A 20442-nucleotide genomic window follows, 5' to 3' on the forward strand; every position below is an offset into this window, starting at 1 on the left:
GTTCCCAACTGTCATATTTCAAACACAGCTGATTGGCTGGTGCTTTATCTCCGTCCACTTTATCTCCACTTTATCTCTTCTCCAGACTTAATACATCTGCCCCATTAACGGTTACAAAAAATTCCCCAGCCATGACAGCGCTGAGAATTTTGACTACTATTTTCATATGGATGGTTATAGATCGGATGATTTAGCGCAATACAATTCATATATACAATATCACAAACTGTCCTGTCCTACAGTACTACAGACGGAACATGCCATAAGCCATTATTGCACCCTGAATAATAAGACTTCTCAACTAGAAGACCCTGTATCCCCACTCCTAAAGTTTCATTGAATATCAGTGCGGCTATATATTAAATAGATGATCTTCCTTCAATGTCCAGTGGTGCAAACTACTAAATATATGATGGTAGTTCTAACATTGTTTATTTTTCCATTGGGTGCAAGTAAAATTAAGTAATGTTTTACTACCTTAAAATCCCACAAACCCTTATCACATTGACAAACTCACGGCTAAATGAATTGGCCTTTTTTATGGTTCTTAGAATACAGCCAAGTATTTCTCTAATAAATCCATTTTTGTCACCAAGTTTCAGTGGTGGCTCGTACCTTATGGTAGGAGGGTGGCTGCCGCTGGCCCAGATGCCGGCACCAGACCTCCCTGCCATCACCATTCTTCCTGGCCCATGCTGCAGCATTCCTGGTGCCTGTACAGTGATGATAGGCACCAAGACTAGCACATGGGCAGTACTGACCTCTGTACTGAGCATGCGGCCAGCTTCTATGGGCTGCTTCGGCCCATGGAAGTTCCGGCACCTGCACAATACAGATTTCAGGCATCGGGACCAGCGCATGAGCAGTACTGACGTAGGTACTGTGCATCCACAGACCCCATATTTTATGGGCTGCCACGCAGAAGCCCATAGAGAGGAACCCTGGAGGGGGGAATACCTCCAAATGGGACTGCCTTGGTTACTTGCAGGTTGGACTTCCAATAGGAAGTCGATGCCAGTCACAGTGAAGCCACTGCAGTCTCACAGACTGCATCTAGCTTCAATAAGGGGGTGGATTTTACCTGGAGGGGGGGGGGGGGGGTAAAAACTGCCACTGCCAATGTTGCCAGGAATTAAGTGGTTAGGAGGGCACAGTTATGACAATTAAAGTGCCTTTGCCCTGAATGATAAATCTGGGCTGATTTTGATTCACCTGCAAATATTTCTACATCTGACATTGAATGCATTCAGATCTAGATGAAAGGATGGCAGCTGTGAGATAACAGACTGATAGTCAATTAACAAAGTGTCCAATTCCGTCCATCATGATGGGTATGGAATTACATGTATGGAGTAAATTTTTCTGCAAAACAGTTGAAAATGTTTTCATAACGATAATAACTGGTTATTGAGCTGTAGATGTATATAATAATAATATATAATGACAAGCATCAATAACTACAGCTTATATCATATATATATTCCACCACTTCATGTAGTGACTATCATAAGCATAAATGCCAACAGTCCAGTTTCCCAGCATTCAAAGGGGCACGAGTCATTTGAAAACTAGATCAGGTATGTATGGCATTGGTAGACTGAGTGTGTAGCCTAATATGGTAATGTTGGAGATTTTTTCAAAGCATATGTCCAAAGACAAGCACCACATGGGAGCTGCAGGATTAGAGTAAACACAAAGGGCCTCATTGTACAGTAAATCGTACTTAAAAGTGACTGCTGCTGCGTCTATTGGCGGGCGCCATTTCAAACTTTATACGGAAGTCGTTGAAACTCCTTTACTAGTGTAAACCCTTCCGGTCAAATGTGCACTGAATGGACCATTTTTTACTCTCCACTTCAGAACTTCGATATTATCTTTCCTGATCATAACAGCACAGTGCTGATCTCTGAGTGACTCTACACAAGTTGTGAATCAACATATTTAAAACATTTGTTTTTTAAAAACCCATTCAAATATGTTACTTAGAATCTTAGAATAACGATAAAGGGTTAGACAGGCAGAATATTGGGGGAAACTACCATTTACAATTTTTGTAACAATGCCATACTTACCTGTTCACAATTTTGTGGGTAGTCCCACATGAGAGAGGGTCGAAAGAACGCATCCCACCCCCCTTCCTAGTGCAATCGGCAGGATGGGTAGAATAATAACAGGAATCTTGGTTTCACAGAAAGGGGGGGGGCAATATGATAGCATTCTATAAAGCCGGGCACACATTGGACGATATATCATTAATGATACAGATGATATCGATAACAATCTATAGAGCAAATTGTCCAGTGTGTACTCTCAATGTCATTAACAATGTGGGCTCCCGTGCATCGTTAACGACCCCACTGTTACCTGTACATGCATTTCAATATTGACTATCTAGTCAACGACTGCATGTACGGAGCAGGGGGCGGGTGATGTCGGTAGCGATATCAGTCAATGTGTATGCACTATATTGTGACTCCCCCGGCACTGCCGGGGGGTGTCGGAAATTGCCCAGAGTGTACTCAGCATAAGAATCGTGTTATATTAGCCCCTTTGCCTAATAACTTTATGCTCCTTGTGCTCAAGTGTCAACATTGACAAAAAAAAAAATCTGAAAAAGGCATGTCAACCTTTTGCATGTCAATTTTTTTAGGTCAACCTAATACATCCCACCCAATGTAGGCAGCTGAGGGGCACAATTGTTTCACTGTCTTGGGATACAACACATATGCTATGTTTATATATTGAACTTAAGGGTATATTCAATTGATGTTGAAACTGCCGTCTTGCCGAAAAGACGGCAGTTTTCAACATGAATAGTTCAGAGGGGATTCCGATCTATTCAGTGCTAGTTGAATAGCCGCTAATCCCCCTGCTTTTGATGGAAACACAGCCAAAACTGAACAGGTTTTTGCCATGTTTCCTGCAGTCTCAATCCGACAGAGAAATATGTCGGATTGAGGCAGGGAGGACAGCGCCGGATGACCAGCAGGAGCTTACACGGCGCCGGATGAGCAGCAGGAGCTTACATGGCACTGTCTTCCTGTCCGCTGTGCCTCCAGTACCCTCCCACTGCCTCCTGTACCCACCTTCCACACTGTCCTGTCCCGCCACTGGGCCCGGTGAGAGCAGCTCACCCGGCCCTGTCCCGGCTCCCGATGTCTCCGGCCGCTGCACTCACCCGGTCCCCGCACCGGCCAGGTAAGTATCAATCAGCAGCCAAATCTGACAGCCGGATTTGGCCTCTGCTTTGAGTAATGGATGACATTACGTCAAAAGAATTTTCGGAATGGATCCGGCATCCATTGAATATACCCCATAATAGTCTACAGGGAGTAAATCATTCAGATTAAAAGGTGCACCACCACAGGAAAAGATAGCACTATTCTTTGTGGGAAAAGATCCTATTGTATAGGGGGACAGAACATGTATCTTATTCATAAAGGGTGGATTTAAATTTGGATGTGTTCGTATATAACCAAACCACACATCTCTAAAAACTACATTTGGTTAAGTCACAAGTAGATTATTATCTTTATCAAGATTTTATTATTTTATTGAGACCTACACATGGGGTGATTTGAGGTCATTTTGCGATCTGCGATCTGACTATATCTCACTAGATCACTTAGAAAATATCCCCACATGTGTAGAGGCCCTAGCAATAGCTATGCACAGCCCCGCGCGATCCTAATCTTTAATATCCAGCATGCTAGATAAAGCTAGTTAGATTGCCAGTCAGGGTCTCACTGGAGAACACTCGTCCTGACAGATCGCTCAGCGGCACACATTAGGAATGAGATACATGCTCTGTGCCCAAAATGGTTCTCCCAAGAAAAGAAAGAAACATACATTTGTGCACGAAAACACATTGGCTAAAAATGGTGGACATTGTGTAGCTATTATAGCAGACAGGCCCTTGCATTTACTAGGCCTCATGACTGTTTTTCCTTGTTTGTGAACATGCCCAGCAAGAACCCCCATTTTAAGGTGCTAGTGTCTGAGGAGGAATGAATTACATAGATGCCTGTAATACTAGGACATATCTCGTTAAAACCACTGAGTATTTTCTGGTACCTCATGAACAAGTTGTATTGGTATTTGTTAAGCTTTATCATTATACTTCTGAAATTGTTTGGCTTTTTCTTGACATAGGAATGTTTGTAGTCACCATGGGCCAGCTGTATCAAGCTTCAAAAACTGATAAAATGGAGAGTGATAAACAGCCAGCCAATCAGCTCTTAGCTGCCATATTACAGGCTGGGTTTCAAAAACGAAAGGTAGGAGCTGATTGGCTGGTTGTTGGTCACACTCCACTTTATCAAATTTGAAGCTTGATACATTTGACCCTATGTGCCTGGAATGCTCTACATTTATGCGTGCCCCACACACGTCCTTCATCATAGCTATTTTTCCTGTCTTGTCCTACTTTAGACATAGCTACTGTCTGGTGATGCTATTTTTTCTCTTGTAGGTAAGTACTCCACTATCTTAAGAGGAATCCTGCAGAGAACTATGTATCTTGGACTTAGCAAATGTGACCTGCTAGCAACACACTGGGTTTACATCCGACTCCACTTGTTATAAATGTGCCATGGAAACTAAGGGGGTGATTCAGGTTGGTTTGCAAAATGCAAACTCCTTCTTTAATGGACAAAACCATGTGCACTGCAGGTGGGGCTGATGTAAAATGTGCAGAGAGAGTTACATTTGGGTGGGTTATAAATATATCTGCTCATGTTGCACCCACCTGAAGTGCACATGTTTTTTTGAAGTGCACATGGTTATGTATTTAGGTATTTAGAAATGTCCCATTTCTAAAGCCAAAACCCTGCAGCGCTCACTGTGTAGACCTTATTTTGAATGGGATAAAATAAACAGCAGTAAAATGAAAAATTATAAATGCAATATACAAAAAAATAATAATAATTAAGAAGGGTCCCACGTCATGGAACTATTTCCCCATATCAGCTTTTACTGGGGAAAGAACCATCTTCTCCATTCCAAAATAACAGTGGTGGATTTTTTAAACTTAAGCTGTGTACTCACAGTGTGATTTGGTCGCTGAGCGATTTCGGCTTAAAATCGCTCAGCAATATATTAATCAGTGTACTGGCAATATCTCTCAGCAATATATTTCTCAGCGTACCGTTTTCATCAGCGACCAGCGATTTTGGCAAAAAACTCCAAGCTACATGAATTCTGAGGGATTTTGGCTTATAATCGCTCAGCAATATATTGCACAGTGTATTTACACCAGCGACCAGCGATTTTTTAGCCATAATCGGAGGAGCATGCTTCTGCGACCAGCGACCATGAAGGGCTGGCCATGGGGGCACGCTCCCAGCGATTTATCTCAGTGACCATATTGCCAGCGATATGTGCTGAACTCGCTCCCTTGTGTACATAAAGATATATTACCCCATGTCACATAATGATAGAGTACAGACAAATAGAACACAATAAATTGTAAGTGCATTATATATTTGGACACATACATACATATATAAGATATGTAGACATACATACACATACTTTGTGTAATATTAAGATCATAAATAATTTCATAATTTTGTCAACAGGGAAACCGCTATTGACAAAAGGAAAATGACATCACAAGTGCTAACTTTATAAAAATGAATATGTTGTTAGCATAAGTCACAGTATACTCAATGTTTTGGAAAAGCCGTTTCACAGGTAACTCGCTGCTTAATGGTTTATAAAATACTTCTCCACCAACAAATGTTTCGCCTAAAAAGCAGATATGATGACTAAAATCCATTATCAAGCAAATTCCCCAGGAATTTTTTTGTTTAAAATTGAATGATCAGAAGGCATCTAAAAAATAAACCATCTGGATACACTATTTCCTCCCTTTTAATCAGATCAGAAAATGTCTCTGCAGACAAGATGCAACTGTTTTCCCCTCCATTATCTAGTAAACTAAACAAATAAATTCCCTGGAATGGTTGTGGAAACATGTTAGTCTATTTGATGATCTCTATGTATGAAAAAGGCTTTGTATAAAATAAAATTGTAATGCCCAGGCAGGTCGGGGGTTTAGAATCCCTTTAGTGCTGACACATGATATGAATTATTGCAGATATTTTAAAAAAACAAAACGTCAGTTTCACCAACTGTTGCTAAATAGAAAGAATGTTGTATTCTGTAAGTAAAGGAAAATTCGGACAACTTTAACATTATTAATGCCTTTTTCACCTTTAGTGATATAAATAAAAAGTTTAAACTAAAGCAATTGAAACAAATCTTGAAAAATCATTAATAAATTGCACCTAAATATGTCTCAATGCTGAAAAAACTGAATTGATTATGCATTTATTTTTTTGGCAATTATTTGTAATTACTTGTATTGATTCGGGAGCCTAAGTGTGTCAATCATTTTACCCTTGGGGGTGTTAACGTTTAGCCCCGTACACACACAGGACAACTTGGGCTGCGGAGTGATCTAGTTAGCACAGATCGCCCAGCACACATCGCTGGCTAGACCGCCCATACACATGCAGCGGTGTGTCATCGCTGGCTAGACCGCCCATACACATGCAGCGTGTATCATCGCTGACTAGACCGCCCATACACATGCAGCAGTCACACATCTCTGGCTAGACCGCCCATACACATGCAGCGGTGTGTGTTGAGTGGTCTGTGCTACTAACTCAGTGTTCTTGAAGCACATGCAGATGATCTAACTAGATCTTCCCTGTATGTGCTCAAGATCCAAGCCAGTGATGGCGACGCGAGGGACCGTACATCCCTTTCGCTATGGGGTATACACACGGAGCGTTCAGTGCCTAATTTTTAAGTGGTCTGTCTAGATCGGTTAGAAAAGTGGCAAAAATCGTCCCGTGTGTTTAACACTTTACTAACGGGCAGTAAGATAAACAGATCATAAAAATTAAAAACTGAAAAACCTCAAGCTATAAACCCTATAATTTTTAATTTTATATGATATATATATATATATATATATATATATATATATCTATATATGCAAATGTGTTGTTATTATTTTAATTTTCCTTTAAAATCAAGTACATATAAATCTATATAAATATTAAATGCAAAAGCTTAGCTATTGTTTAATTCTAACTTTACTTTAAAATGTAGGGAACGCACACTCTTCATATAACAATGGGTGCAGGGTCAGGAAGCAATATATCGTGATTTCCAACTAATGTAGAAGGCACCAAGTCCCCCTGGGTCAGAACGGACCAGCACTCCAAGTAATATGCAAAAATGATTTAATGTTGAGACAAGTCAACAATCAGACAGATGCTCATAGTACACATGTGCATAATAATATACTTATCAGGTCCACTGGACCAGCTGAAGACAGCAAGGGTAGCTCTGTCCCATAGACCTGACGGGCCGTTTTGGCAATACTCTGCCTTTCCTTTGCTTCTATGACTCAACATTAAATAATTGGTACTTGTTTCCTAGCACGGCCACAAATCTTGGCCATCGGGGGTAATTTTAGTGGCCTGCGACGCGACCGACGCGATGCCCCCGATTTTTCCATTGAAATGCATTGAAAACAGTGAAAAATCGGGTCGGTCACGTCGTGTGCGCCTAAAAATGCTTAAATGGTCCACCCGCGATTTCCCCATAGGGAACAATGTTAAACGCCTCAATTTACCCGCGATGACCCCGATTTCCCATAGGAAACAATGTTAAATGGGTCAATTTACCCAAATCATCATAGGGAAGAATGGTAAATGGGCCAGAAACCCCCCAAAAAAACCCTGACCAGTGAAATGTACCCCCAAAAGTAGTTTACGCCACCCCGCGATCAACGTGAACCCGAAGCGTGGCGAGCGCAGCGAGCCCGCGAGGTGCGGCGGTACGCGCCCTCCGACCTTTTCATACCCCCACTATCCACGTCGGCGTGGAGTTGAGAATAGAATAGTGTGGCGAGCGCAGCGAGCCACCGAGCCCGAAGCGTGGCGAGCGCACGCGGATACCTTCACAGGTAAACGCGTCCCTTCGCGGGCTTCACAGGTGTCCGCGTCGCCATGGACACCTGGGAAGCCCGCGAGGGGACGCGTATAACTGTGAAGGTATCCGCGTCCGCTCGCCACGCTTCGGGCTCGGTGGCTCGCTGCGCTCGCCACACTATTCTATTCTCAACTCCACGCCGATGTGGATAGTGGGGGTATGAAAAGGTCGGAGGACGCGTACCGCCGCCCCTCACGGGCTCGCTGCGCTCGCCACGCTTCGGGTTCACGTTGATCGCGGGGTGGCATCTAGTACTTTTGGGGGGACATTTTAATGTTCAGGGGTGCTTTTTGGCCCATTTACCATTGTTCCCTATGATAATTTGGGTAAATTGATCCATTTCACATTGTTTCCTATGGGAAATCGGGGTCATCGCGGGTAAATTGAGGCATTTAACATTGTTCTCTATGGGGAAATCGCGGGCATCGCGTCTGGCCCATCGCACCCGATTTTTTTGCGCATGCGATGCCCGCGATGGCCCCGATTTTACCCCCGATGACCGCGATTATGATCGTTGTGGCCGTGCTAGGAAACAAGTACCAAATAATTTTTGCATATTACTTGGTGTGCTGGTCCATTGTGACCCATGGGGACTTGGTGTCTTCTACATGAATTGGAAATCATGATATATATATATATATATATATATATATATATATATATGTATATATATACAGTATGTACTAGTAAGCCCGTTCGAAGCAAAAGCTTTGAAAGCTAGATTGCCTCTGTGTTGAGTGGGAGAGAAAGAGATATATTTTCACAAACTGCCAACAGATGGCAGTGTTTCCAAGACACACGGACACCTAACATATATATATAGATGATTTACAAGAAACTGTTAATAATAAATAATATATATGTATTTTTTTTAATAAAGGAAGTTTCACTCCTATTTAAATTTAACTTTCCTTTAAGCAACAGTCAGAGAACAAGACATCTTTCCCAGCGGGAGATGTATCAAGCAGTACATAGTGAAGTAGTGGGTGAGTGGAGAAGTAGCTTCTATCCAACATATACAGACTGTACTTGTTGCTACCTTCAAGTTGCTATGGCAACCTATTTACTGGTCCACGTCTCTCCCCTGTACACTGCTTGATACATCTCCTCCCCTCCAATAAGCATTATGTTTGTGTTGTCAGCACATAAGGGGATAACAAGGTGAATGTATGGCACAGAGAAGGTATAACGCATTGCTAGGGGTAATTTTTAGAAAAATAAGATCCCAGACAAGTCGAGACTTCTTGTTAAGTTACCTGTTGCTCTTAGAGCTGAAAGTGCATATGGGGTAATTGGGGAATGTGATATCTCGCCATTTTCCAGAAATCTCATTAGGAATGGGAAGTAAAAAAGATAGACAAGCCCAAAAAGACTGACACCTCTGAGCTTTCTTTCTGCAATTTAATATACACATGTTTGCTCCAAAAACATTCAGACCCTGCAAGAAGTAAATGGAAGACAATTATTTCTTTATTTTTATTTTTTTTAAATCTTCATTGTATCAACACAGAATCCATATACAGTATGCAAGGAGCACCCACAGAGGCAATAATAGTTACGGAACCGCATGTATTCTCTTAAAAGAAAAACAAATTAGATAGAACAAAAAAAAATAAAAAAAATAAACATGGATCAACCGCACCATTGGTTCACGCTGAAAAGAAATGGTCCCTCTATTGCACAGCTGGCACAACATTGGGTAACTAGTAGGCAATGATGTATATGAATGAGGGCTAAAAAAAATAGGTGCCAAGGGACACCAAGTTCAATGACCAAGTCCAGGAGTATTAATGTTCTCCTATGAAGCATGTGAGCCCGGTAACTAGTATTACATCAGCTTTACTTTTATCTGGTCTAGAACATGAGACTTTAACATTACAGTAACTGCAGCTGGAGAGGCTGAAGTATAACTAAGCCGGCCACGATGAAGGGGTATTCCTATGTTCGGTGATAACACATAATTCACATACCTGAGAGTTTTTAAATAAGGAAATGCAAGTCAATTATGTAACGCTAACACCTGCAACAATTGTATTAATTTATTCAATTCTTCCACCTAGAGTAAAAAATTTGAGTTTTTCACAATTTTTTTGTTACTTTCTCCCACTTTACCATTTTTTGTGGACTATTTGGAATGGTATAAGAAAAAGAACAGCTTGATGTTCCACGCCCCTTTTATGGTTGCAGGGCAGAATGCACACCGGGTTACCAGCTCAAAAACACAATCTCTCCACACAAGGTGTGATCCACAGGCGCTACAAGACGGTAGTGACCAATATCAGGGTTGTTCTCCAGTAGTGAGCTTTGCAACCACACTGACCTTGATACTGGTCCTTATGTTCATATAGCAGTTTCAATGAGGTCTGTTCCCTCCACTCTCCCAGGGTGACAATGACCTTAGGGGCAAGCCCTACTTTCCCATAAAGGTATCTTTACTTTCAAATATCCACTCCTGATGGACAAACAATAAAAAAATCTCTTTTACTAGCAAAAAAAGGCAGTCCCCACAGGTAGGTACAACAGCTTCCACTAACAAATGCTCCTCTCACCCGGAGTTGAACAAACATCTTGGCCCAATGTAAAGGGGTAGCTGAAGATCCTCCTGTGGTGGCTCTGCAATCACCATCATTGGAAGCTGTTGTACCGACCTGTGGGGACTTCCTTTTTTTGCTAGTAAAATAGAGTTTTTATTGTTTTGTTTTATGGAGTGTCTATGAGAATAAAAAACCCTATTTTTATGGAGAAGTGGAGGTCTGTTTTCCTGGAGTGAAAGAAACCCTGATGTGAACATAGGGACTTTGTCCCAGGTCAGTACATTTCCATTTGTGTGTACCTTGAGTCTATCAGGAGTGGATATTTGAAAGTAAAGATACCTTTATGGGAAAGTAGGGCTTGCCCCTAAGGTCAGTGTCACCCTGGAAGAGTGGAGGGAACATACCTCATTGATAAAAAGAAACTGCTACGTGAACATAGGGACCAGTATCAAGGTCAATGTGGCCACAAAGCTTACTACTGGAGAACAACCCTGATATTGGTCACTACCGTCTGGTAATGCCTGTGGATCACACCATGGGGGTTATTCAGGTTGATTCGCAAGGCTGCGAATTCGCAGCCTTGCGAGTCCACCAAACCCCGCCCGGCGAACGCACGCCCCCCGCCGCCCCAGCAAAGTGCGGCTTCGCCCGCACAGCAGCGAATGGATGTTTTGCATAAACATCCATTCGCTTTGCTGGGGTGTCCGCCCACATCATTCGATGGTCGGTGACCATCGAATGATGTTTAGCGTGCACGCTTATATAAGTGACTTTTGAGTTACTTCGTTTAGCGTGCACGCTGGCGTGATATGGGCGGGCAGCTGACATCCGGTGATGTCAGCTACCCGGCCCACACACCCGCGTCACTGCCTCATTACCATGAGAACGCCCAGCGTTCTCATGGAAACGCCCATAGTTCCCATATGGTAATGGGGCAGCCCGGCGCTCCCCGCCCATCTCCGCCCCCCCCCCCTCGCTGCCATGGGTGCGTGCACCCGGCGACCCGAAAGGTTGCCGTGGGTGCACGCACCATGCACCTGGACATGCGCAGAAACACACCTGCGCATGCGCAGACGCACAAAATCGGTACTGCGTGCGCATGCGCGCAGTACCGATGAAATCTGAATAAGGCCCCTTGTTGGGAGAGTATTTGGAACGGTAAAGTGTGTGTATTGCTGCGGTAGTAGAGTGACCTGGATCGCAGCATGGCGAGTAAAGTGAGACATGCATGGGGGGCGCCATGCACTAATTGGAGGTCCACCTGCAAAGGTGTCAACTTTGACACAAAAATAAAACTGAAAAACACGTCAACCTTTTCCATGTATCAAACTAGTCGACCAATTGACTGTTAACATAGACACAGTCAACTCTATGATTCATAGCCCAATTGTACACAATTACATTCCTTTTCCAAAAAAAAGATAAACATTTTTTCACATTGCAGTCCGATATATAGGCCAATCTGCATTACTGAGCGCAGACTGTTGTGTGACTGTATATACACCCTAAAAGTACGAGTACATCATTAATTTTACCATTTAGTAAATCCTGATTACCTGTATCTATCATCCTTAAAGTGCCCACTATGATATGATACTACAGAGTGGTTTCAGAACTGACTGGTTCCAAACTATGTGAACAAACAGATTATTAACCCATATACATTGGCGTAACAATAGCTTGGAGTGTTTCGGAGGTGCTTGGTAAGTCTGGGCACCGGGAATCTGCGTGGGCTATTGCTGCTCCGGTAACGGAACCTCCGCTGTTGCCAGGTCTATTACTGCACCGCTGCTGGACCGCAGGGACCAGCAGATATTCCTGCGTGTGGTGACGGTCCTGGCGCTCCTGCTGTTGCCATTATAAATGTCCCATACAAAATGGCTGATACCTCACAGCAGACAGTTATTGAGGATAGTAGAAGAGGCAGCAGCCTCCTATTGCATCCTTACTAACTGTCTGCTGTGAGGCAGCGGCCATTTTGCAAGGGACATTTTTTTTTCAATGTATCAGGAGGAGCACCGGGACCGCAGACAAGTAGATTTGCTGGTCTTGGTGGGTCAGCAGTGGAGCAGCAACAGACCTAGCGATGGCAGCGGTCTGGTTAACGGTGAGGAGGGGGGGGGGGCGTTGAACTTTTTTTTGGGTGTGTGGGGTGTACAAATTTTAGGGCCTTATTTTGGTTCATTCTTTCTGACAAAATCCTTCTTAGATGGACAAAACCATGTGCACTGCAGGGGGGGCAGATGTAACATGTGCAGAGAGAATTAGATTTGGGTGAGTAATTTTGTTTCTGTGCAGGGAAAATACTGACTGCTTTATTTTTACACTGCAATATAGATCTCACTTTGAAGTAAAACCCCACCCAAATCTAATTCTCTCTGCACAAGTAACACCTGCCCCACCTGCAGTGCACATGGTTTTGCCCATCTGAAGGTGCATACACACGGGGGCAATTTTGTCCAAAATCGCTGGAAATATGGTCGCTGAGCGACCATATTGCCCGCAATGGGAGTGTGCACCGGCAATATATCGCGACCAGCTGATTACCACTGCCGGGCTCCCCCCGGCAGTTTCTTTTTCATCAGCGACCATCTCTGGTCGCTGATGTAAAGTAGAAACTGAGCAATATATTGCTCAGCCATATATTGCTCAGCAATATATGGCTGAGCAATATATCTCCCCCGTGTGTACACAGCATAAGAAGGATTTTGTCAGAAAGAATGAACCAAAATAAGGCCCTTAGGCCCTTATTCTGATCGGTGCGGCCGGATCCGAATATGCGGCCAGGACCGTGCGTGCGAAACCCCGCCTTCCATACGCGTGCACGCTGGGAAGGAAATGGGTGGGCAGCTGACATTCGATGAGGTCAGCTGCCCGCTCCCCCCACACCCACGTCATGGCCTCATTAGCATGAGAAAGCCCAGCGGTCTCATGGGAACGCCCATGAAACGCTGGGCATTCCCATATGCTAATTGGCCGCCCCACACCCCTATTTGCACCCTCCCGCCCACTGTCCTGGGTGCTTGCATGCACCCTGCGTATGCACATGCGCATAACAAAAATATCAGCCCTGCTGCGAATGGACCAGAATAAGGTCCTACTGTGAACCCAGGTGGAATGGGGCACCCAAATCCCAAAAAACTCACATGACTTACAGACTGTGCGATGTGTGCATGCTTTGCTGTGATTATGCTTCTTGGGTTAACTTTGCAATATGAGCACAGACTAGTAGGAGGAAAGGTCTAGTCCCCGACAAGCCCGTATGGCAGATGTCCCGATGTATCCGAGAGATAAGGAAAGCTACGCATGTAGCTGCTTTTGTGGTCCTCATTCAGATAACAAATACAGGGCGGGATGTATTAAAATACATCGCCGCCCATCGCGGCCCCCCCGCCGCGATGCCGCCGCATATGTACTAACATATGCGGCTGGCATCGCGATGCGGTGACGGAGGCCCCCCGCGATACCTGGAATGTGGTGCGCAGGGGGTCTCCGTCACCTCTCTGCCCCCTTCTGCATCCCTCACGCCGGGGACAGCTATGCAAGCTGTCCCCGGCGCCTCTTCCTCCCCCCTGCAGCCAGAAGGACGTCCGGCTGCGTCACTAGGGGAAGGAAGGTGTTACCTTCCGGGTCCAGGAGGACCTGGACCAGGTAAGAGAGGGAGGGGGAGAGGGGGGTCGGCGGGTTTTTCGGCGGAGGCGTCGGGCGGCGAAAAGAAGCCCATAGGCTTCTATAGGGTATCGCCACCCAAAGGTGGCGATACCCTACACTGCGGTGACGTGGTGGTCGGGTAATAGTACATAGGAAAATGCGGTAAAATGGGGGTTTTACCGCATTTTCCCTTTAATACATCTCGCCCACAGTATCTAAACTTCTATTTTATGCCTAGAATCTATATAAAGGGCAATGTATCAAAACTTTGAGAGAGATAAAGTGAAGTTGCCCAGAGCAACCAAACATCTTCTCAATTCACAGACTGTGCTAGTTAACAGATAGCTAGAAGCAGAGACATACCTGCTGACATTCTGGCACAGCAAGGGGCATAGTGGGGAATGTGTCGCTGAATAAGGGGCAGTACTGGGGGCGTGTTTGTGTGACCACATAATCACAGGCATGTGAATCACATCACCCGATTCCCGCCACCTGGACTTTCCACTTATGGGGCGGGATGTATTAAAATACATCGCCGCCCATCGCGGCCCCCCCGCCGCGATGCCGCCGCATATGTACTAACATATGCGGCTGGCATCGCGATGCGGTGACGGAGGCCCCCCGCGATACCTGGAATGTGGTGCGCGGGGGGTCTCCATCACCTCTCTGCCCCCTTCTGCATCCCTCACGCCGGGGACAGCTATGCAAGCTGTCCCCGGCGCCTCTTCCTCCCCCCTGCAGCCGGAAGGACGTCCGGCTGCGTCACTAGGGGGAGGAAGGTGTTACCTTCCGGGTCCAGGAGGACCTGGACCAGGTAAGAGAGGGAGGGGGAGAGGGGGGTCGGCGGGTTTTTCGGCGGAGGCGTCGGGCGGCGAAAAGAAGCCCATAGGCTTCTATAGGGTATCGCCACCCAAAGGTGGCGATACCCTACACTGCGGTGACGTGGTGGTCGGGTAATAGTACATAGGAAAATGCGGTAAAATGGGGGTTTTACCGCATTTTCCCTTTAATACATCTCGCCCATGGACAACTGCGTGCAATGAGCCTTCAACCGGATGTCTTTCTGGAGTGAGGGAGTGGCACTTGACTTTCAGGAGCCTCCCAAACCGCTCCGGGAGAGTAAGCAATTATGAGCTGATGCAATGTGCAATTTCTCCAGTTTATCTTTCCTGAAGCTTTGATACATTTCCCCTTGGGACTTGCTGTAAATCTGCAGTCACCCATCTCTAACACTGGTGACCCCATTTTGAATAATGCAAATATCTTGTGTTGGCACACAGATTAAACCCTTTGAGTGCCAACATCTCTGTGAGAGATGTGCAAAATATCTGCTAAAATCGCCAGCGTCGCTCACATTTGTTATACAAATTCAAATACAAAATATTGTATAAAAAAAAGATCATATTTCCTATATAAGATAACATTACAGGTCATTATAATAAAAAAAAATGTTTGCTTGGCAATTTTCACACCTATTTGGACAAATTCACTTGGCACTCAAAGGGTTAACTTAAAATACCATGGCACAGCGATATTATATAAGATGTCGCAGGTAATAAAACAATATTTTGCCTTATTGGCACTATTCTGCCACTATTCAGTTCTGAGTGCCCTTTGTTCACTTATTATGATGAACTGTCTAGTCTGTGAAATTGCCCAAGACGCTAAACTGGAGTCACATTATTATAAACAGAATAATACTGAGGTAATATACAGTAACTTAATCACCAGTGAAACATTTAAATAAGGTATAGTTTGAAATGTCATATCTTCTATGATACATATGGCTATAAATCACAGGACTAACACACCAGTGCCTACAATATGTGGTAGTTCGGAGATTAAGGAACCGGTGTGATTTTAGTGATTTCAAAGCCAAGTTTAAAATGGCAATCAGTTATAGGGCTGATTGCCGCTTTAAACGTAGCAGCAAACGGGTAGAATTCACGCTGGCTCCGTAATCTCACAGCATTTTACATAATCCCCACTATCTCTATTCATTTTTTTGTATAAGGAAAGAGGGGGGGGGGGGAGGATTATGTCACAAATGGTGTCCCTGGGGAAGATTTGGAGTGTAAGTGTTCTCCATAGCAACCGGATTCTAGCAGAAGTTGTATACAAACTCTTATCTTGTCATCCTCATGTTCCAAATGAAGTTACAACAGTACATTTTACTACTATAAAGTCAATAAAAAATAAGTAAATTATGAACAGGCATGCAATCAGAGATGACGATTGGCAATATACTCTTGCAAAGCAATCTGTACAGAGTATTTTACCAACTCTTTGAAGAACCCACGTCATCTACATGCAGTGAAGGAAGCCATTTTGTGGGCTGGCCAATAGTCCCGAGAATACAGCCTGACAACCATCTAGGAAGCTGGTACTGTATGAATATTCTGTCAGGCCTCATGAACGTCGGCCATGAAGTACCTCAGTGATATCACTGGTTCCTAAATAAGTGAGAGGCGGTGTGATCCTGAACCTTCATTCACAAAATGGCTGCCTTCACTATGTGAAGATGGCAGGCGCTCTTTAATCACATCTCCCACAGGTCTCCTTGTGGCATGAGAAACCTAAGCAATCTAAAATAAATTTACTGTATGCTGTATTTAGAAAAAAAGAAAACAAGCAATATATTAAATAAATGGTTGATTGTGCAGACCCACGGGGAGATCAAACTATGGAGAGAGGTAAAGTGTAGAGTGATAACGTGCCAACCAATCAGTTCCTGACAGAGAAATATTAGCTAGAAGCTGGATGGCTCTCTCCACTTTATCTCTCTTCAGGGTTTCATACAGCTCCGCCCACCCCCTAATGTTCCAGAAAGTCAGTAACAGACACCATATTGGGATTCCGCTGGGTTTGCGCCATCACTTTCTAAGCATGCCCAGTGATGACTCAATAAGGTCCAGTGGCCACAGTCAGACATGCAATTCTACTTTCCACATACCCAAGTGCTACTGTGGAAATACAGTATTCTGCCTCAGAAAGGGCAATAGAATGGCTTCTATTGTTTCTGTGCTGGATGGATGTGTGACTTGCAGACAGCTCTCGGCTGCAGCCCCATGCAAGCAAGCACAAAGCAACGGGTTAGGAACGCAAGATAGAATCTGACTTGCAAATGCTAAACTCACCCTTTTGAACAGTCTATGGTCCATCAGAGGGCTTTAGGTAGCAAAACAATAGCAGACAGCTATTAGCAAAAGGCAAATAACTGAAAGAAAGCTCAGATAGAAAGATTTCTGCGACAGACATTGATTGATTGCATTCTTTTATTGATTTGGATTCATGGCTGGAATATTACACATTAGCCTAACAGAGAGCGTACAGCGTTCATAGTGTGAGAAAAACAGACAAGATGGTTACATCAGAACAAACAGCAAACAATGCACTATAAATGGAAATGTCATAAAGAAGTATTTTAGCCAGTTGGTTATCAGGTGCCGTCTGTATATTGTCATTTATAGGTTTTCCTATAATCAAGACCCTCGTTTTGTAATACAGGAGACAACATACTGTAGTTGTCAATTTATTACTCCAATCTGGGAAAAAGATAAACTTTAGACAGATTTTAGACCATGTTGATTGATGAAAATGGATCGGATACCAGGGCTAAATACACATTTACTGACAGATGACAGTTTTATATTCATTTTTAAATGTTAGTGTGTGTTCTAGCCCTTTATGTCCAACACTGATTCAGAACTCTTTTTTATCTATCTAAAATATCATCGACCAATAGAAAAAAAGAAAGAGGACAACCTCAACCCCAAAGTATCAAACAATCAGCTTCTATAATTTTTCAAACACAGCCTTTAAAATGGCAGTCAGAGCGCTGGTTGGATGGTACTATATGTCTTCAAGCTTTTATATATCTGCTCCCATAGAGTGGCGGCAGCCATTTTATATACTGGCCAAAAATATCCTACAACTGAGCTTATCAATAGGGACCAGTGACATACGGGAGGTGCAGGTTTTATTAAATATTTCTCTGTGGACATGTTTGTCCTCATTAGGCACAATAGCATGTCACTTATCCTGCATTCCCAGATTCCTTAATTGTAATGATCCTTGATGAGAATCGTAGTGCTTCACAAACTTATCATATGTGTTGATGTATTAGCACAGTAGGAAAGTGGCCCTACGGTATATATTATTTTCATATGTTGAACTGAAAGTGCCTCAGTGATGTCACATGTACCTAGTTAACTGAATATCTCAGACATATTGGTGTAGCTTACAAAATGGCTGCCTCCACTGAGGAGACAAGTGTCCCTTACAGCTGGTATAAGTTTTAGGACAAGACAGAAGTTCCACCTATATTATTTATTTGTAAAAATCCACTTTCACTGTCAGGTGATTATACAGTAGCTGCCTGTTTGAATATTTTAATCTTCCACCCTGATATTTTTCATTGTTTTAGTACATCTGTGGTTCCATCAGAAGGTGGAAGTAGTACTTATTAAACCATGCAAGAGACATGTACTGTATGATATGTGCAACAGTGGAATAAATGGAATTACGTAATGTGTTTCCCCGATTCTACATTATTTGCTTTAACTGAGTGACAATTGTTCAATGAGGAACCAAATAAAGATACTTTGCTCTGATTGACAAGATGAACTAAGCCTTGAAAAGTGACAAAATCAACCAATCAGCACCTAACTGCCATTTTTCAAACACAGCATGCAACATGGCAGATAGGAATGGATTGGCTGGTGCATTATCACTTTCCATTCACTTTCAAGCTTAGCACATTTGGCCCATTATCATTTATTTTTCAGAAAGTAAAAAGTGAATATGATTTACCGTCGGACACAATACCGACGGTCATAATCCCGACATCCATTAACCGACAGTCAAATTACTGACACAGATAAAATACAGACATTACAATAGTGTGCCGAAGCATAGCGCACCGTGCCCGAAGCATCGGCACCGTGCCCGAAGCATAGCGAGCGCAGGGAGCCACGTGAGGGAACATGGTACACTTAGACGTCTCTGTTGACCTATGTCGACATAGGCACCAAAAAACACATAGAACCTCATGCAGACAATTTGACCTGTCTGCCTTTTGACCAGGTCGGTATTTTAAACATGACAGCATAATGATAGTCCGTATTTTGCCTGTGTCTGTATTTTGACTGTTGGTCAATGGGTGTTGGAATTATAACCGTCCATATTGTGTCTGGGGAAAAAAAAGTAGATTGCAGCACAACATGGCTTATTTTATTTCGATAAATCAGGAAGTATGAGGTGGATTTTGTAGAAATATGGAAGTGGTCACTGTGCAACTCAATGAGTAAACAGCTCTGAAATAGTCCCCTAGTACAGCTCATCCCCCGACATGAAAGTAACATGATGACAATTCTTACTATAGTACAAGACAGAGGTGGTTATTTGTTATTTGTTTCTGGGGCCAAAATTCAACTCGCTTGGGTTCCGTCTGTATGAAGCCGCAAAGTGCAGCTGTTACCTACACTGTATTACACAACCTCATGAATCTACCACAAAATGTCTTCATTGCTGTTGGAAAAAGCTGCTATTATACAGTAGGTATCGCACACTCATACATCATATACAAATGTTATTATATATAATATAATATGCTAATGCATGGGGAAGGTCGACAGTCGAAAGGTCGACATGGGGTTTTTCACTTTTTCTTGAGCCAACATGTGCCGACAGGCGGTATTTCATGCCCTACCATCCACTAGGGCGTGGAGAGAGAATGAAATAGTGTGCCGAGCATAGCAAGGCACCGTGCCCGAAGCATGGCGAGCGCAGAGAGCGATGCGAGGGGACGCGGTTCTACGTTTCAGTGTCCATGTCAAACCTTTTGACTGTTGACCTAATGACCCTGTCAACCTAATGACCTAACCCCATGTCTACCTTCTGTCATGTCGACCTAATGCTTGTCAACCTAATTGATGTCTATCCAATGAGCCATACCCTATATCTAAAGATGTATTGAGTGGGTGTGTCAGACTGTGCAAATGCAGAAGGGGAAGGACTTGTAGCGGTATTTGCATAAAGTGGGCGTGTCAGTCATTGCACAAGCAGGCACACGGCTATACTTCAGGGAAGGACTTGTAGCGGTATTTGCATAAAGTGGGCGTGTCAGTCCCTGCACATGCAGACAGCACTTGTAGCGTATATTCGCATTGCAAAAGCAACTCGTAATCATTCCCTTTGTTGCTGCATCTCATGGTTAAAAACCCATTCACTTTAATAATTTCCTCTT

The 20442-nt window shown here is 43.6% G+C and overlaps 1 protein-coding gene across 7 annotated transcripts in view; it reads right to left on the reverse strand.

The window, feature by feature from the left end:
* CAMTA1 (calmodulin binding transcription activator 1) overlaps positions 1-20442 on the reverse strand; it is a 1324131-nt gene that overhangs the window by 4399 nt on the left and 1299290 nt on the right. For 5 of the 7 annotated variants that reach the window (XM_083162948.1, XM_083162947.1, XM_083162949.1 and 2 more), the window contains 2 exons: positions 17333-17363; positions 9267-9448 (listed from right to left, as the gene is read on the reverse strand). The exons of 1 other annotated variant lie outside the window; for it this stretch is intronic. In XM_083162948.1, the coding sequence (XP_083019074.1) occupies positions 9267-9448; positions 17333-17363 (213 nt within the window). The remainder of the gene's footprint in view (positions 1-9266; positions 9449-17332; positions 17364-20442) is intronic. One more of the 7 variants, XM_083162950.1, reaches the window with a different exon arrangement.

The sequence above is a fragment of the Crinia signifera genome, chromosome 19 (assembly GCF_055691185.1).
Source record: "Crinia signifera chromosome 19, ASM5569118v1, whole genome shotgun sequence".
Classification (NCBI taxonomy): Eukaryota; Metazoa; Chordata; class Amphibia; order Anura; family Myobatrachidae; genus Crinia; species Crinia signifera.